The following is an 18753-nucleotide window of genomic DNA, read 5'->3' as shown; positions in this document are numbered from 1 at the left end:
ACAGGCTCAGCGTTGTGCTGAGCACATTACAGGTGCTGAGAGCACACTTGTTCATTTGACCAGAAAGCTTAGCTCCCACTGAGTTACCTGACAGCCAAGAAATCACTGAAAGGTGAAGGTTTTTAACCTGTCACCTCCCGACAGGGCTATCCCAGGACATGACAGGTGTGCAAGTGACCTAGAGTCTACAAATGCCTCAGGTTCTGGTCAAAAGTCTACATTACTAGAGGAACCTTGAGCAGTATAACAGGATGGTAAGAGCCTGGGTTTTGGAGCCAGACCTGGGTTTGAGGGCCAGCTCTACTCCTTATTAGCTCGGTGACCTTGGGCAAGTTATTTCATCCTTCTGAACCTCATTTTGCTCATCAGTGATGTGGGGATTTTTGTTCACCCTCACAGGGTTACTCATAATTATTGTTACTGTGTCCTCTCAGCCTGGGGAAGGAAGGATTCCCCGCTGACCTCAGTGACCCGGTAGCACTTCTCAGCCGTGCACTCGGCCTTGCTGGTGGGGTTGCTCAGGGCAAAGATGATAGGGCGCTCGTGGAAGGAGGCCATGTCCCTCAGAATCTGCTCCGTGAAGGCTCCTGCGATGGCAGCAACACCTACAGGGAAAAGGCGGGGGGGGTAGTAGGGATGCCTACTCTTTATAAACAACCCATTCCTCTCCTGGTGGTAGTGGTGGTGGTAGGGAGCCAGGTGCAACATGAAAGACTTAGGAGTCTTGGAGATAGCGTCTGCCATAGGAATGAAGGGAGCCAAAGAGAAAAGGGTCTTCTTGCTCAAGCTGGGTAAGACCTCCAGTTAATCCCTAAGGGAACACTTGTCCACTTCAGGTCCCTGCCTGGTTAAGATGTACCTGTGAAGGCATTCCTGGGCATTGTCCTTTAAAGTGGGCTGCTCTCCCAGGCCAGGAAGAGGTGCCAGGGTCCCCTCTTTAGGGGAGCAGCACTCATTTGCTCCCAGACCAGCCCTGTGCTTTTCCACTGCACTGGATAATTCTGCATCACTAAGCCCCAACTTGGTGCCTTAGTTCTGTGATTTTTGTACAGTAGTCACTCAATAAAAGATTGTGGCACTGAAGCAGACATGGGATAGGGGAGAGAGCTGTGTTTCTATTGATCACTTAGGCCTCCTTGCTGAGCCTCAGTTTCCACCTGCAAGTCAAGAGGGTTAGCTGGGCTGAACAGTGGGTCTCCTGCCTCCTCCTACCTATGATAGCTGTGGGCTTTACCAGCCTCACCACCTCCTCCAGGGAGTTCACTTCAGGATGGTCCTGGGCAAACATCTCCTTCTCATGGTTCAGGTGGCTCCTCCCCTGCAGGGAAAGGAAAACACAATGCGGCTTGGCATTGAGAACTGCCGGGCAGGACATGGATGCATCTGGAGATCCTGAGAGCATTCCCTGTAGAGCCCTGTGCTTTGGTCTGAGCTATCAGAAGCCTGGTGGCTTATCCTCTTGAGCAGATCTCCTGGTAAAACCTAAGGTGGAACCTGAGGATTTTAATGTGTGTTTGTGTTACCATGTGGGGTGGTGTGTGAGGTTTCTTTAATCCAAGCCACATGTGGAGAATCCATAAAACCTTTCTTTGTGCTGCTAGGGTCATGGCTCTGGGGCCAGGACAGCAAGGCTCTCGTGAAATGTCTGAGACTGACCAGGACCCTTGGCCCCAAGGTGTCCAGCACTCACAGGGGCTGTTGAGTGATGGGGGGCCTGTGCTCCCGCCAAGGTCAGGGAGCTAATGTGAATGTATTTTACAAGGGCCATTAACCTCCCCAGGAACAATAATAAGCTAAGTTCCAGAGAAGGCTTGCCAAGGTTGGCTGTTCCCAACAAGCTCAGGATTCCTTCCATTTGTTCAAATAGCAATCAGTGGGTGACAGTATGGTAAATAGCACAAAGGTTTCTGATGACTCCTTTGGGTCAGCTGGCCTCCTGAGAATCAGAGTGAAGACACCAGCTTTGAGGGATATTTGAGTAGAGGTGAGCTCCATGGGATGAACAAAATAATGCTGGAAGGTGGCAAGAGGGAAGTGTGGCAATCTCTGGCAGCTTTCACCTGTGCCTGCACTATGCTCTGGAATGACCTGGGGTGAGAGGACGAATTCCTTCTAGTGGTAATTGGGCTCTATATGAGACAAGGGAAGGTCAGTTTCTTCTTGAAGGTCTCTACTGTTCTTGGTTGATAGCCCCATGGCTTCCCCTCATCCTATCTCCGTCATCTTATTATTTTTTTTTTAATTTTTAAGAGAGAGACACTGTTAGTAGGGGAGTGGGGCAGAGGAAGAGCAAGAGATAATCTTAAGCAGGCTCCACACTCAGTGCAGAGCCTGATGTGGGGCTCTATCCCACTACTCTGGGATCATGAGCTGAGCCGAAATCAAGTTGGATGCTCAACCAACTGAGCCACCCAGGTGCCCCATCTGTCATCTTTTTAAAAAATCTTTCACTGATATTCTATGTTAGTGAAATTTGGGGCATTAAAACATGGAGAGCTCAGTGAAGTCCTAAAGGAGGAGGCCATCCAATTGTGTCCCTCACCACATTCCAGTCAGAAGCTGGACTGTTTCTCTCTCATTCATTCTTTGGCCCACACCTCAAACATAATTATGTACTCATTACATGCCAGGCATTTGTATAAAGACTATATAGATTAGGGGCTAGAGAGACAATTAAAAGAGCAGCTGCCCTACAGTGTGGCAAGTGCAATGTATGGAGGCTATATGAGCATAAATGTAGGAAATGAATTGATACCTAGATGTTCAGGGAAAGCAACTTGGAGGAGGTAACAGAAGACAAGGAGGAAACAGATGGGGTTAATGGTTGAGAGTGGGTATGTGGAAAAAGAGAAGGGCATTTCAAGCAGAGGAACAAAATATGCAAGGATGTGGGAGAGACAGCATGTTACTTCTGGAAAACTATGATTTACTGTGGCTGGAGGTTAGTGCAAGGCAAGAAGTGGTGGGAGATAAAGCTGGAAGAGGCATACATATACAAACTTGCTCACATATTGAGAGCTTTTGGAAGAGCTACTTTGGGGTGTGTTTCTTGCTTTGGAGATTAGAACCTTGTCCTCCTGTTTGCCTTCTATTTTGTTTGAGTACTTTGCCCCTTGGAGACCTCTTATAGTCCAGTTCCGATAGCTGTAGGTGTCAAGAAGCCTCTAGGTTTCCAGACTGACAGTACCTTGACAATGAGTCCCTTGGAGTCCACCATCCAGATCTTCCTTGTGGCCTCTGCCTTGGGTACACCTTCTTTCTCTAGAGCCATGACAAGGAGGTGGGCAATGCCCATGGCTGCCTGGGAGGGAACAACCATACGGAAGATGTTCAGATACAAGGCAAATGGCTGCTCACCATTTATCAGATGCTTTACCAAGATTCTCTCTTCTCCATACCTTTCCCCCCACTCCTAGGAGGCTTGGTTAAGTCCTTGAGACACCCAAATGTTGGTGTCCAGGCAGCTGCAATTATCACAATATACCTGTGTTGCTTCCTCTTCTCAGCACCCCTGAACACCTCCCTTCCTTCATGCTTCTCCACCCATCCTTATTCTCCTGATGTCACCTACCTCACCTGCGCCTTGGAAAACAAACACATGATTGGAGAGCTTGTTCTTGGTGATTCGCAGAGCAGCCAGGATCCCCGCTACAGCGACAGAGGCTGTGCCTGTAACAGAGGGCACTGAGATCAATCTCTGGTCATTGGCTCCCAACCCCTAAGAGAAGACCCTTGGCAGAGTTTCCCACACCTAGAATGTGTAGCCAAAGAAGCAACTTTCCTTAGCCCTTAGAGAAGCCTGTAAGCATGCAGGTTTGGAGCAAAGATATGTCCTCTTTTGTAGAAAAATGTCCTTTTGAGAAAGAGCTCCTGGATTGTTACTAGACTCTGGGAGAGAAGATCAGATAGTCAGGTATTGCTACCACCATCATTCATAAATGAAATGACAAGGACAAACATAACAGAGGCCAAAAGGAAGCATGAACCTCATAGAATAATTTGTTGACAGTATAAATGGATTAAAAAAAAAAAAACAAATTAAAAATGAAACTACAAAGTAGCCATGAGCCATTAAGTGACTATGTGATCTGAGCTATCTTATCAACGAAGTCCTAAGGCTGGGTGTGCCCAGTAGCATAACATCATCAAATGGCTTGAGCCCATCTGAAAGGTACAAATAAGTTGCATGAGCAGGTGGCTCAGACTCATTTGACACCTACTTCTGCTGCATGATGTCCTCTCCTTCAGTGCACACCTAGGGCCTCATATGATCAAGGAGAAAAAAGCTTGGGCTTGGTTTACAGATCATTCTTAATGATATGCTGGAATCAATGAGAAATTTATGTTGCAGCTTCACAGCCCCAATGAAAAGTAGTCCTAAAGGGTAACAGTGAGGAAAATATTCCTAATGCACATGACTTCAAGTTATAAATTTGGTTGTCCATTTTGGTCCAAGAGATGGCTAGACCTATATTGATTCATTGGCAGTTGCTAATGGTTTAGCTGATGGTCAGGGACTTAGAATAAAATAAACAGTAAGGTTGGTGATGAGGAAGCCTAGGATAGGGGTGTGTGGATGGACATCTTGGGAAAGGTATAGAGTGTGAACAAAGTTGTGCCACACATGAAAATTGAGCAAAGGGCATAATGAAATAGGTTCTCTCTACCAGGTGGACAAAATGGCATGTCATGTATATGTTAGTCAGTGTCCTTCTTCTGCCGGTTAGGGTTTGCTCAATGAGTTTATGTACCAAGTAGCCATGGTGGCAAGGACAGAGGCTATGCATGGACTTCCTCTCATCAAGGTTGACCTGCTACTGCTGAATGACTAACCTGTCAATGGCAGATGCCAACATTAAGCTCCTGGTATGACACCATTCCCTGGGAAGAACATCTATCTGGCAGTGGAATGGTTACTTTGGACTCTTTCCATTATAGACAAGAAAGACATTTATCCTCAATGGACTAAAAATATATTTTGGCTATAGAATTGCTTTCCCTACATGTAATACTCTACCAGTGCCATAATCTGTGGATGTTTGGAATCTGTGGATAGCCTATTCACCATTGATATATTCCAGACAAAAGGCTTCTGATCAGGAATTCATTTCACAGTAATAGAAATGCACCAATAGGCTTATGCCCATGGAATTCAGTGGTCTTAACATGTACTCTACCACCTAGGAGCAGCTGGCCTAATAGATCAGTAGAATGGTCTACTTAAGACTTAGTCAAGGTAACACCCTATGAAGATGGTGAAATTCTATTTTACAGGATGCAATTTGACTTAGCACATGCTACACTGTGTTCTTTCTTCCATGGCCAGAATATTTGGATCTGGAAAGCAAAGGGTTGAAGTGGAAGTGGCTCCTTTCACCATTTCACCTGATAACTCACTTGTACACATTCTTCCATTTTGTGCTCTCTGGATTGGAGGTATTTGGTTCCCAAGAAACAAATGCCTGTATTAGAGTTCACAGCATGGTTCTACCAAATTGAGGGGTGAGAGTGCCACCTGGCCATTTGGTACTTTTTTCTTTCTTATTTATTTTATTTTATTTTTTGCCATGAAACCAATGGGCAAAGAAAGAGAGGGTGTGGTTATTCATCCTGATAACTGAGGGGAAACTGAGGATAGGGAGGACTAGATCTGAGCCCAGGGGATCCTCTGGGGTGTGTCTTAGTACTTCCAGGCTCAACAGTAGATATTAGTGAATACTACTGCAACAAAACAGGGGCAGGACCACTTAGTATTCACACCATTCAGATATAAAAGGTTTGGGTCATCCCACTAAAGAACCCTGGCCAGCTGAAGTCCTGTCTGAGGACAAGAAAGCATGGAATGGGATGTTGAGGGAGAAATGTATAAACATCAATTATGGCCTCACGACTGGTTACAGAAACAAGGAATACAGCAGCCATGCAGCACCCTACGGATGCTGAGTAGCTAAAAGGATCGACTGTGCCAATTACTGGGTATAACTGTTTCTTAGTTTCAAACCCACTCTTTACTCTGCTTTGTCTGCAGACCAGCTTTGCCAGCTTTGTCAACTGGCTTTATGCTGGGCTCTGCCAGTGAGGGGCACCAGAGGGTGACTGAAAGGCTGGGTTAGGGGGAAGGAAGAACGCTTTTTGCAGCATCATCCCCGCCTTGTGAGATTGCCCGGATAAAATGTAGGATACTTAAATTTAGATTTTTGATAAACAAATAACTTTTTTTTAATGTAAGCATTCCCATCCAATATTAGCATAAGTATTCTAAAAAATTATTCATTATTATCAAAATTCATTATTTATCTGAAATTCAAATTTAAGTAGGCATGCTGCATTTTGACCTTGCTAAATCTGGAAACCCCACAGCCTTGGTTTTCCACTTCCACAGCAATAGATTGTTCCTGAAGCAGTGGATGAATCCAGTTTGCAGTCTGTCCATTAGTTGCAGAAGCAGACTCCTAATGCACCCCTCAGAGACAACAACGCTAGCCGGCTGCCACCTGGTCTTCCCTTTGTTCCCTGAGGAGTAGGTCCTTAATGCTTTTCATTTTTAAATACATGATCAGTAGGTTGATTTTTTTTTTTTATTTTTAAAAAAAATTTTTTTACATTTATTTATTTTTAAGAAACAGAGTGAGACAAAGCGTGAGCGGGGGAGGGGCAGAGAGAGAAGGAGACACAGAATCTGAAGCAGGCTCCAGGCTCTGAGCAAGCGGTCAGCACAGAGCCTGATGTGGGGCTCAAACCCACGAACTGTGAGACTGTGACCTGAGCCGAAGTCGGACGCTCAACCGACTGAGCCACCCAGGCGCCCCTCAGTAGGTTGATTTTAAATACATAATAATACATAATACATTTTTAAATACATAATCAGCAATTCTTTGTATTTTCTCTCTTAAAGCAACTGGTGTAGACCCTTACTGACAGAGAGTTCACAACACAGTAATCACATGGGGAATGGGAATCCTCCATGATAGTCAAAGAAAAGAAAGTTACAGTGGGACTATCTGTGGAATGTTAAAGTTGCACAAATCAAAGAAACTGATATTGTCCAAGGCTGGTGAGGGAGTAGTGAAAAGTAAAAAATTCCAGCATAAATTGTATTTTACAATGCTTTGAGCTTTTTTTGGAAAACAATTTCCCAATATAGACCAAAGGCATAAAATGCTTGTGCCCTTTACCCTCATACTTCTACTTCTGGTAATCTATGTATGGAAAAATCCAAAACGCATGTCCTAGGATCTTTATGACAGTGTTATTTTTAATACAGAATGACTGGAAATAACTTAAACATCTAACAAAGGAGTAACTATTAAGAGTGTGGACACTCAGAATATATTGCAGCCATTAAAAATTATTATGAAGATGATGTGGCAACACAGAAGAGGCTATTAAGTGAGTAACTAACATCAGATAATTGTTCTAAGTGCTTTAGATGTCTAACTGTAAAGACATTTATTTGTTTAATCCTAACTACTATCATCCTCATTTTACAGCCCAGGAAAATGAAATATAGAGTAGTTTTCTGACTTGTCCAAGATCATATAACAAAGTGAGGATTTGAACCCAGGGAACCAGCAGGCTCTAGGCCTTGTGCTTTTTTTTTTTTTTTTAAAGTTTATTTTATTCATTTTGAGAGAGAAAAAGAGCAGAGGAGGGGCAGAGAGAGAATCCTAAGTAGGCTCCACACTGTCAGCACATAAGCCTGACATGGGGCTCAAACTCATGAATGTGAGATCATGACCTGAGTCAAAATCAAGAGTTGGATGCTTAACCTACTGAGACACCTAGGTGCCCCTAGGTCTTATACTCTTAACCACTAAACTGCGTTTCACTGAGTTAGTTGGAAGGAAGAGAAACTTAAAAGGTTGTTCTGTGTAATGAAAAACACAGAATCTGGAAGGAACAACAATATACTAAAGGTTGCAGGGTGGGAATATGAGTGAATTTCCTGTTTTCTCTTTCCAGTTTTCTAAGGGATTAGTACTTTGGTAGCTCTGGGGAAGGGCCTTATCCCAGAATGTGGGTTGGATTTGTGTCTGGCTTAGAGGCCATGTATTGGGCAAAGACAGGGGGCACAGCAAACAGTTGGAGCCTAACAAGTGCACGTTCTTCGTTGTGGACCTCAGAAGGTAGGACCTGAGGTAGGAATAAGAAGGTGGGGTGCAGGCTCCAGCCTGCACACAGGAATGGCCTGGGTGGGGGGGACTGCTAAAGTGTAACAGGGTCCTACAGCCAGGGCTGAGGACTACTGGGGGCTTTCCTAACATCCTTTGGAGGGTCCCCAAGAGCTCATTGTGCATGTACTGAGGCTTACCAGGTGACAGGCACCATGCTAGGCACTACAAAAGATGAATCAAACACGGTCCCTGCCCCCAGGGACTCCCTGTTCACCAAGGCTTGGGCAAAATAACTGTAACATAATCAGCAGTTAGAGGTCACTGTTTAGGGTTAATTGCATTCAGTTATTTATGAAGCATAGTTATAGTTAAGTATACTGTCGGCATCAACCTACCTTTGCAGCTTCATGCCTCCCCACATACTCTGTGTCCCAGGCGCACTACTGATCATTCCCTGACAGGTCACGTCTTTTTACACTTCTATGTTTTGCCCATGCTGTTTACCAGCTTAGAACCTTCTGGGTTGTTATTTCTTCCTTAAGACTCAGCTCAAATGATCTCCTCTGCCAGATATCCTCTGCTTTTCCCAGCCAGGCATCCTGAACCTTTCCCTCTTTTCCCAGATCTACTTTTTATCTAACCTGAATAAAGCTGGGCTATGTCATGGCCAGGCTCAGCACTGTACTGCATCCAAAAGGAACACCAAACTGATAGCCAAGAAAGCATCAAAAAGCAATTTAATTACTGAAATCATTTACATAGGTAGTGAGAATTGCATGGTATGGTGCTCCTCTAAATTCCTAAATACCTTGGTCTCTTATTTTCTTGAAGTCTACTTATTGTGTCAGCTAGTCCCCATTTCTCTTTCTGGAAACAACTCCACCCATCCTACTCTCTGGCCCCCAAGAGCTGTTTTCATTTTAGTTCTACTGAGTCAGAGCCTGTATTTCAAAAGGTCTTCAGATGACTTATATGGCCATTTAAGTCTGCGATGCACTGAACTAGACGACTTCTCTAGCTGAAGTACTAGTTTCCTTCCACTGGATAGAGAGGGAGTCTTCTGCTCATCTGATTCTATTTTGGGACATCTGCCTCCGGCAAGGAGATGTGCAAAACATGTGCCACCAGATGGCGCCAAAGATATTCCATCAGAGAAGACACCGTGCTTGATGGCTCTTTACCTTCTCCGATGCCAGGGATCTATTGTGGTTAGAACCTGCAAGCTGAATATCTGGGCTTACCTGCAGAAATCCAGTGCTGGATGGGGACTGGAGAGCATGACCTACCCCAAGCACACAGGTGAGGAAACTGGGACCCCTTTCAGTCAATCAGTTGGAAGCAGAGCAGGGATACCTGCAGTGCTGCTTCCACCCCTTTGTGGCCCATGAAGCTCAGCCAGCCTCTCCTGAGTCTGGACTTGTAGGCAACAGGTGGGGCATTATGAGCTCTCCTTGAGGGAGAACTGAGGGGTGGTGGAGGTAGAAAGAAGTGAATTAGGCAGTGGATGTCAATGGCTCTGGCAGGGGTGGAGAACACAAAACAATGGGAAATCTGATAGGAAAGAAGGGAACATTTCGATGAGAGGAGAGAAAGGCAACTGACATTTATTGATCCCTCTCACTGTGACCTTGACTCTGTGTTATGTATGTGCTTACCTGCATTTGCTCATTTAATCTTCACAAAATAACTACCAAACAAGTACTATGAGCTCCGTTTTCTCCCCATCTCAGAAGTGGAAAGTGAGGTTCAAAGGGAACAGCAACAGTCAGAAGAGAACTTCTGAATCCTCTTACCACCAAGTCTGTAAACCCTTTTCCTCCATATCCATTTGCTTTGTGTTTCCTCCCGTTACCACTAATGAACTGTCCCTGCTCCTAGCTAAAGCCACCCTCAGGTGTGTGTCAGGTCCCATTATTTTTGCCTGCTCTCCTTTGTAATTTTCTCTCCTTTTTTCTGCATCATTTTCTCCTCTACCAGATTACTGCCATCAGCACACAAACATGTCATCAAGCTCCCATCTTTAAAAAGGCTTCCTCTTGACTCTCTATAGTCCTACCCTAGTTCTTATTTGGAAGAGCTGTGTATACTTATTGCCTCTGTTTCCTTTTTTCTCAGTCTCCCTGAAACCCAGTCAAGTCAAGCAACTGTCCCCACCTCTTGACAAGGTCACCTGTGCCACCACCTTGCCACATTCGGTTGTCAGTCCTTAGTCACTTCTTCCTTGACCTCTCAGCAGCATTGGATACTACTGCTTATTTTCCCTTGGGAAACTCCTTCTCCACTTGGCTCCTGGAGCCCCACACTCATTGGCTACCTCGCTGGCTACTTCTTCATGCTCTCCTTTCTGGAACCTTCCTCTGAGGCAAGTTACCCTGTGAAGTGGCAAGTTACCCTGATTATAGACCGGAACTCAAGAGGAAGAACAGCAGTTCTTGAGCCCCATATTATAAAGTTGGCCAAAGACAGTTATCTCCATCATTAACTTTCATTTGGGGCAGCTCTTGGGTAACGTGTTAGGGAATTAAAAGTGGAGAGGAAGGAAGCTGTTTAGCTTTCTGAAGGTAACCACCTGAAGAAACCCAGGGGTGCAGAGATGTTGTTGAACATGGCTTGTGCCCATAAATGCCACGGGCCACCTAAAGTGTGACTGGCTGTTTCCCATTCACAATGAAAGAAAAACAAGTTTTCCTCTTTAGAGGGAGCTTCCATAATTACACTTCCTGCAAACTGAGGATCAGAGGTTGTCCATTCAGGAAATGCACAAAAGGATGAGCTGAAAATGTAATTTCTATTCTGTTTTTAATAGTCACATTTGACGAAGTGATAGGGAACTTCCATGGTGAACAACAGATTACTGGAGAAAAGGGAAAGAATTAGCCATTTTGTAGGTGAGGTGAGACTGCTGTCCCAGACAGGGAGAAGGGCAGGGAGTTACACTTGGTCAGGGTCTGCTCAAAGTGGCTTTGGAGGCCTAGGGCTCTGGGGGACTGGGTTTTGTCCACTGCAAGGCCAGGCCTGCTTCCAGGATCTGCATAATTACCTTCCCAAAGCAGCTGGCTACCGTCACTCACTTGTTCATTAGTGTGTCTGGGGGCCTGTTTCTGGGCCTTCACTGCACCTGGCCTTGCAGATATAAGGATAAATAGAACAGTCTGTCTGTAGGTAGTTAACAGCTTATATGTTCAGAAAAATTCAAGTTCCCTTAATGATACCAAGCAAAGGCCTTCTAAACAACTTCAGTCCTATTTCTGTGTCATGAGGAGAATTTTCTGAAACTGCTGGACCCTCTAGAAGGCAGTTCCTGGCCCATGCAGAAGATGGGTTAGATCTATTCAGACACACTCTGGGAGGAACCAGAAAGAGTAATTACCAGCTTTTTGCTTCCCTGGGCTTTTACCTGATGCAGCAGGCTAATGGGAGGTCACAGAGGAGCCAGGATCAGATGTAAGAGACCCATGGGAATCTCAGGGCTAGAGACGGCCCTGTAAGTGAAGAGCAGGCACAGAACACAGGGCTTCATGAAAAGGAAGGCTGTGGAGAGAGAAGGTTAAAAAGGCCAGGGGAGGCCTCACTGTGAGGGAAAGAGAACAGAAAGGCCAGGAAGTACTGTTCCATGTGTGTGGCCGTGGTGTAGGAAAGAGGGCAGCAGACCCCCAAGAGCCGGAAATAACTCCTGGTATCTGGTAAACAGGACAGATCAGCTGGACAAAGTCTTCAGAGCTTGGTCACTCCTTCCCATCTGCCCCTTTGGTATCATGACAAACTTAGCTCTGGGGAACTTAGAAGCGTTCTGCAAAGTGGGTGACGCCTGAGCTCTGGAGAAAGGTGGGATCAGCCAGACACCAGTGGGACAAGCTTGGCCCTAGGTGTGGTACCTTGGAGGAGGTGAAGCCTGAGACTTTAAGGCCACACAGAAGTCAGCCAAGAGCAGAAGAGAATTCTAGGCAAAGGGATCAGCACATTCAAAATCACAGAGTTGGCAGAAAATTCATAGAACCCTGAGGAGTTCAATGGGTTGGAAGAATAGGGTATATGTGGAAGGTGGATAAACGTCCTGCCTCCTTCTCAGGCTTGCCCAGATCTGTGCTCACACCCATCTCTTTCCTCACCTCCACCAAAGCGCCTCTATCCTGGGTATCAACCCTTCTTTCCTCCCTCTCATACTTATGTGCCAGGAGCATACTATGCACCAGAGGTATTTGTACTAGGTACCAGAACTAAGTACTGTTACGTGCCTGTCCCTGCCTATACATGACTCCTGTCCTTATAATGACCTGGTGCCATAAACTGGGGTAATTCTGGTGTAAAGTCGGTGTAAAGTCCAGCCAACTAGAATAGATGCTGGCCTTTTAAAACCATCTTGGTCATTCTGTACATACTGACGATTATCATTTCGGGCTGTTAATACTATGATGTCCATTTTGCAGATAAAGAAGGCTGTGAGGATTTAAGTCAAGTGGCCAAAGCCAAAGGGAGAAAAATGGGGATTCAGACCTAGGCTTGTCTCAATACAAGGTCTGACTATTAAGCACTCAGACTCACAAATTAAAATTTGAAAGTGTGAGGGGGTGATGATGGCCTGACATGCCACAGGGCACCCTGACAGGCCATCTGGCCCCAGGTATGTGGTAGGACTCGGGAGTAGTGCAGGTCCAGGGCAGGCCGGTGGGGTAGGAGGATGCTGTGGACTGGACACGCCAGCTAGACTTTCACACCCGAGCCACACTGTGTGAGGAGCTAGCAGTGGGGGCCAGAGGTCCATGGTCACTAGGCCAGCAGCATCCTGGATCTGGCTTCTGTGGAAGAAGGCAGCTGGCCTGTCCTCCAGCATGATCATTCCTATTGCTGTCCCCCTTCCAGTTCCCTCCTCCCCTAAGAGCAGGGAGGCTTCTCTGGTCCCAGTTGAAACAAGTCACCTGAGCCTCTGTCTTTTCCACAGTCTCCCGAAAAGACTGCCAGCAGTATGTCAGCACACGAGCAGCCCTGCTCACCGAGGACCAGCCTGGGGCGGCTGAGGCTCTCTGTGAGCCAGCTGGGGTGGGCACAGAGGAGACCGTCAGCAGTCCTGGGGAGCGCTTCACCCTTCCAGCACTGGGTTTCCAGAGGCCCCACCGTGTAGTCAGCCCTGTGGGGTGAGTCCCAGGTGTGTGGTACAGCCGGACTGGCTGGGAGACAGTTCAAATTATGTGCTGGAGCTCCTGCTCAGCTCCAGGCATGGCCCTGCCCTCTTGGAGCTGTCTGCTGTGATCCTCAAGCCCTCAGTCCCACCTTCCTTGTTCCACCAAGGATGTGATGCTGGGCCGGTATTCGGAGCCGGCAGCATGGCCCCAGTGTCATTTTCATGTGGCAGACTGGCTCTAGCCCCTCCCATATGTGGGGTTTCAGGTAGATTCCAATGACGAGTCCTGCTGGGGTGCGTTGGGTCTGTTCCCAGCAACCACATATAACTTGTTTTTGGGGTCTGTTTGCCACGGTCATCCCTCCCTTCTGCCCTCCCTCCCTCTCAACCCTTTTCAATTCTGCATACGGTGTTCCTTTTTCTATTTTTGAGCATGGCTATATAGTTTTATGTTTCATTTCTCTTAACTTTGTATTTGGAGTTAAAGATTAAGCATGAGCTTCATCTTCCATGTTTCCCCCTGAGTCCTGGAATTGCTCACCAATGTCCTAATTGCCCACTTAGCACTGAGAACACACATCATAGGCTTCTGGTCCTGGACTCATCAGTAACCAGCTGATGGTGTGGTCAAGCCCCTTCCCCTCTCTGGATCTCCTCTTTGGTCTGTAAACCAGGGGAGTTGGAGGAGGGGATGGGAAAGATGGGAGCAGCAGGCTTCTGAAGACTAGTGATATCCCCACTTATGTGGGATCTGGAATTTAATCCTTAGCAAGAAGACTCGTTGCACCGCCTCACCCACACAGGGGAATAGGCAGCCTGATGTCATGGAGAGAGAGTGGAGAACTGTGAGTCAGAAACAACTAGGTTCTAGTCCCACTTTGTGTCTGTCTGGCTATGTGACCTGGAGCAAAAGTTAATGCTTGAACTCCAGTTTCCTTACCAGTGACAGGGGACAGCAATGTCTGCCCTCCCTGAGGGGGTGGGGGGCTGTTGCCAGGAAGTTACAAGGCAGTATGGATTAAAAAATAGCTCACACCTAAAGTTCTCTGTGCATGCAAAATATTATTTGGCACAGCTTGGGCTCCCTGGGAAGCACATTCTGAGACATGTAGAGTGTTCAGGATGTTACCAAGAAGTGCCCTTGGGATTGGCACCTATGGAAGCGAGAGGGAAAGGGGTGGGGCAGGGGGAAAGCAGGAGGGAGCAGAGGAGAAGCTGGGCTGTGATGCAGTCCCCAAAGCCTCAGCCAACCCTGTGGGGGAGCTCTGGAGTTCAATGTCCCCTCAGACTTGTCCTGCATTGGGCCAAAATGGTTGGGCTTTTATATTCCCTCATCACGGGGTGAGGACATCCCTGGCAGGGCAGGACCGTGGGCGAGGCAGCTCTGGAGCTGGGACTCTGCCCGAGGCAGCTGACAGCCCTGCCAGTAGTTGGGCATCAAGTCTTTTCTCGAAGGAAGATCTGGGTGGTGTGCCTCCACCCCCACCTCTTTACTGTTATTACTTACATGCTCCTACCTAACAGTCAGCCTGTCCTATCAAAGACTTGATATTACAGGGCTCCTGACATTATGATACTATTCGCTAGCTCTCATCACACATTTCAGATGCATGATTTTAGTTTTTAATTGCTGAGAAAAGAATGGGAAAGTCCTCTGCTGTCTGCTGTGGGACCCAGAAAACTATTCCATCCAGCTTTGCCTGGGAGCGAAATAGACTCTGCTGGGACTGGCTATAAACAGGAAATCAAAACCAATGAATTTAACAATGAATTGACTAAATTAAAAATGCTACATGTGTACACACGATGATGTAAATCCATCTGAATGTGAGCACATGTGGGGGGCACTACTGTGTAAGTACATGTATGATGACCTGGACAAGAGAGGCTGCAGGGGCAGGTGTCCAAGGTAGACATGCCCACGGGAATTGGCGGGTATGCTTATGAGAATGTCAATTTGTGTGTGTAGACTTCATTCATTCATTCACTCTCCAAATACTTATGAAGCATCTAGAATGTGCCAGGCACTGTGCTGGGAACTGGGGAATGAGAATAGATGACATAGTTTCTGCCTCTGGAAGCTTATTGTCTCCTGGGGAGACAGACAACTCCACGTGGACATTTGGGGTACAGTGTGGTAAGAGAACTGACAGGGGAGCACAGGTGACTGTGGGAGCACCTGGTGGGCACCTGAATCAGACTCGGGGAGCAAAGGCTGCTGTGAGTCCTTCCCTGGGACAGGAGACCCTTAAGCTGAGTCTTGAAAGGTACATATGAGTGACTAAGGGGCAGAACTTTCACACGCAGAGAGAACTGACAAGGGGTTAGAGGAGTAAACATAACAGTGGGTCAGAGGACAGAGAGATTGGTGGGGGTGGAGTGGGGCCCAAAGAGGCAGATCCTCGAGGCCTGATACTTGCAGTGGGGCAGTGTGAACTTGCTCATGAAGAGGGGGTTGACGGCCATAGTTTCATCTTAGAGGTGCTTTCTGGCAGCAGCGGGGGGTAGTGGAGGCAGGTGGATTGCAGGGTCCAGATGTGTCCCCATGTTTATGAGGATGTACACACATGACTGTGTGTGTGTGTGTGTGTGTACATCTGGAGTCTGCACCAGGTGTGCCGCCCACATGGACTTGTTTTCCACTCCCACCTTCTGGTCTTGGCAGCCCAGTGGGCTCAGGGGGATGGCTGTCCTGCCTCTGACTCATGAGTGAGTGCCATGACGGGGGAGCCGGTCAGGGGCTAGCCAGCAGGTGTTTCCTTGAGGGCTGTGGCCACACCCCTGTCCGCGGGGCTGACAGTGAGGTGACCAGCAGGAGGGCAGGGAGGGAATGCTTCCTGCCACCAACCATTGCTCTTGGACTGTGCTGCCCTGTCTGTGCAGAGTGCCCACTTCTCTGGGTAATACTGGGCTATCCCAGGCCCATACATCTAGGGTGACAGACTGGTGACAGGCTGGGGGGTTGCCATATGTCAGCTCTCCCTTGCTGGGTCTCCCCTCTCTGGCTACCCACTCTTCAAGTGCTGAACTCATATATTTTGATCTTAATTATCTAAAAATATGCTAAACTGTGCTATCCTGCTTCTTAAAAAATGTATGCCCAATCCAAAAACACACCCCATTCATCACATTTCTTTAGCTCTTAATGTGGGCCACAGGAAAGGAAGAAAGATTTGGTTCTGTAATAGTGCATGGTCTAGGAACAGTACGATGAGTGATTATGTACTTAGAATTTAGGGTCCAGATTTCAACTCTATACTTACTTTCTGCATAAACTACTTACTCTCTGTGCCTCAGTTTCTTCATTCTTAAAACAGAGATAATAAGATCACATAGGATTAAATGTGTAGAGTGCTTAGAACAGTGTCTGATGTATAATACATGTTCAGCTCTAAACCTTACTTATTATTATCTGGGTTTGAACCCTCTTAGGTTTAACCCTAACTCATTTGATGAGAAGTTGTGACCTCTTTGGGTCTCATCTGCAAAATGAAAGGTTGGCCAATCTTTTACTCCCAAGGAAGGACCAACACCTGTCCCTCACCAACTTGTTCTTGTCCTGACATGCATCTTTGGTTTTAAAACATTCTGCTTGCCAAACTCCCTCTATTAGATGCTAACTACATGTCATCAGTGTTTCTGTTGACTTTTACAAAACATTAGGAATAGCTCCCAGTGCTCTTACTGAGAATGCCTGGATCAGGAGAGATGATATATGAGGGACCCCCCCCCCCCCAACCCTTCCCTTCCAGTTTCACATACTGGCATCTCCACAGCAAGAAGCAAGTGCCTTCAGATACTTCTGGTCCATAGAACAGGTAACCAAGTTGATCCTGAACTAGAAAATGCTTCCCATTGGCTTTTGGAGCACCCTGGGGCCCTGGCATCAATGCCTTTCACAGTTATCATTCTGAGTAACACACATTCTAGCCAAGTTAAGAGAAGGGACTGTCCTGATTCTGACAGAGCTGCACCTAATATTTGGAAAATCCAAGAGCGAGCTATTGGGGCTGGGGAAGGACATTTTTAGGGTAATTGATGCTTTGGTCCGATGAATCCTCTGTGCTAGTGCTTTTCATATATTAGCTCTTTAAATTTTCATAATAATCTCCCAAGGCAGTTATTATCATCCACATTGACTAGATGATAAGACTACAGCTCAGAGATATGATTAGCCCAAGTTCAACCAGCTGGAAAATGACAGCACTGTTTAGTATTTCTTTCATGTATTAAATCCCATAATTCTTACTTTCCTTTGAAGCAGTAATGACATCCATTTTATAGATGAGGAAACTGAGGCTTAGCAAAGTTAAGGGACTTTTTCAAAGTCACAGAACTAAATTTAGCCAAGTGGGAGTTGAATCCAACATTAATGCTCTTTCTTCCACAGCTGCTGGCAGCAAACTAGCTAGGAGGTGCCCCCACTTGGGCATCTAGGGGAAATCTGTGAGAAGGCATGAGTCCTTGGTAGCTTTGTCAGGTGGGGTGGAAACTTACCTTGGATGTCATCATTGAACATGCAATACTTGTTGCGGTATTTGTTGAGCAGGCGGAAGGCATTGGCATTGGCAAAGTCTTCAAACTGGATGAGGCAATTTATTCCAAACCTGTGGGAAGGGAAAGGAAAGAACTCATGATTGTCTCCCCAAGGCCAGTCCCTGGCAGATCCCAACCTGCCCTGGGAGTGGGGAGGCACAGGACAGATGGTGGGGGGTGACATGGCTCATTCAGTGGGGTTTTTGCCACTTGGATGGCTCTTGGACTCCCTGGCTCTGCTTTCTCCATTATGAATGAGGATGGGGAAGGGAGAGAGTAGGAACACCAGGCTTGGTGGGTCAGCTGAGCCTATATTTTTGCCTAATGTAGGCTGGTGGCTACCATGAGTTATGGATGGCAGACCCTGAGGGGTGATGGAAAGACTGAGATGGGGCTTATGGCCATCTGAAATTCTAGCAGAAAGCTCACTACCCACCCAAGTGCATGAAGAGACCTCGACTTTCCAACCCCTGGGGGGCCTGGAGAGCCTCTGAAGCCTTCAAACATCTCTCTGGGTGAGTCTTGAGACCTGGAGTTCCTCCACTAACCAATGTGCAGGTATAGAACATCAGTTAGTGAGCTTGTTCAAAATACAGACCACCAGGCCCATCCTCCTGAGATTCTCACTTAGTGAATTTGGGGCAGGGTTCATGAATGTATATATATTTTTCCCTCTGGCTTTCTTGTGGCATAATTGACAAAAATCACATATTTTAGATGTACAGTGGGATACTGTGATATACATTATGAAATGATTACCACAACCAAGCTAATTAACACATGCATCACCTCACAGCAACACCATGTTGTGTGTGTGTGTGTGTGTGTGTGTGTGTGTGTGTGTGTGTGGTGTGGACATCTAAGAAAACTCTCGTAGCAAACTTCAAGTATACGACTCAGTAGGAACCATGAACTGTGGTCACCATGCTGAACAGGAATCTGCATCTTTATCAAGCACCCCAGATTGTTTGGATTCTCACAGTC

At 46.6% G+C, this 18753-nt stretch overlaps 1 protein-coding gene across 3 annotated transcripts in view; it reads right to left on the bottom strand.

The window, feature by feature from the left end:
• The window catches only part of ME3 (malic enzyme 3), a 183807-nt gene that overhangs the window by 5167 nt on the left and 159887 nt on the right, over nucleotides 1-18753 (bottom strand). For all 3 annotated transcript variants that reach the window (XM_042907337.1, XM_042907338.1, XM_042907339.1), the window contains 5 exons: nucleotides 17731-17840; nucleotides 3572-3669; nucleotides 3188-3301; nucleotides 1213-1318; nucleotides 463-605 (listed from right to left, as the gene is read on the bottom strand). In XM_042907337.1, the coding sequence (XP_042763271.1) occupies nucleotides 463-605; nucleotides 1213-1318; nucleotides 3188-3301; nucleotides 3572-3669; nucleotides 17731-17840 (571 nt within the window). The remainder of the gene's footprint in view (nucleotides 1-462; nucleotides 606-1212; nucleotides 1319-3187; nucleotides 3302-3571; nucleotides 3670-17730; nucleotides 17841-18753) is intronic.

This window comes from Panthera leo, chromosome D1 (assembly GCF_018350215.1).
Source record: "Panthera leo isolate Ple1 chromosome D1, P.leo_Ple1_pat1.1, whole genome shotgun sequence".
Classification (NCBI taxonomy): domain Eukaryota; kingdom Metazoa; phylum Chordata; class Mammalia; order Carnivora; family Felidae; genus Panthera; species Panthera leo.
Note: the sequence above shows the minus strand (reverse complement) of the source record. Positions and strands in the feature narration are given on the sequence as shown.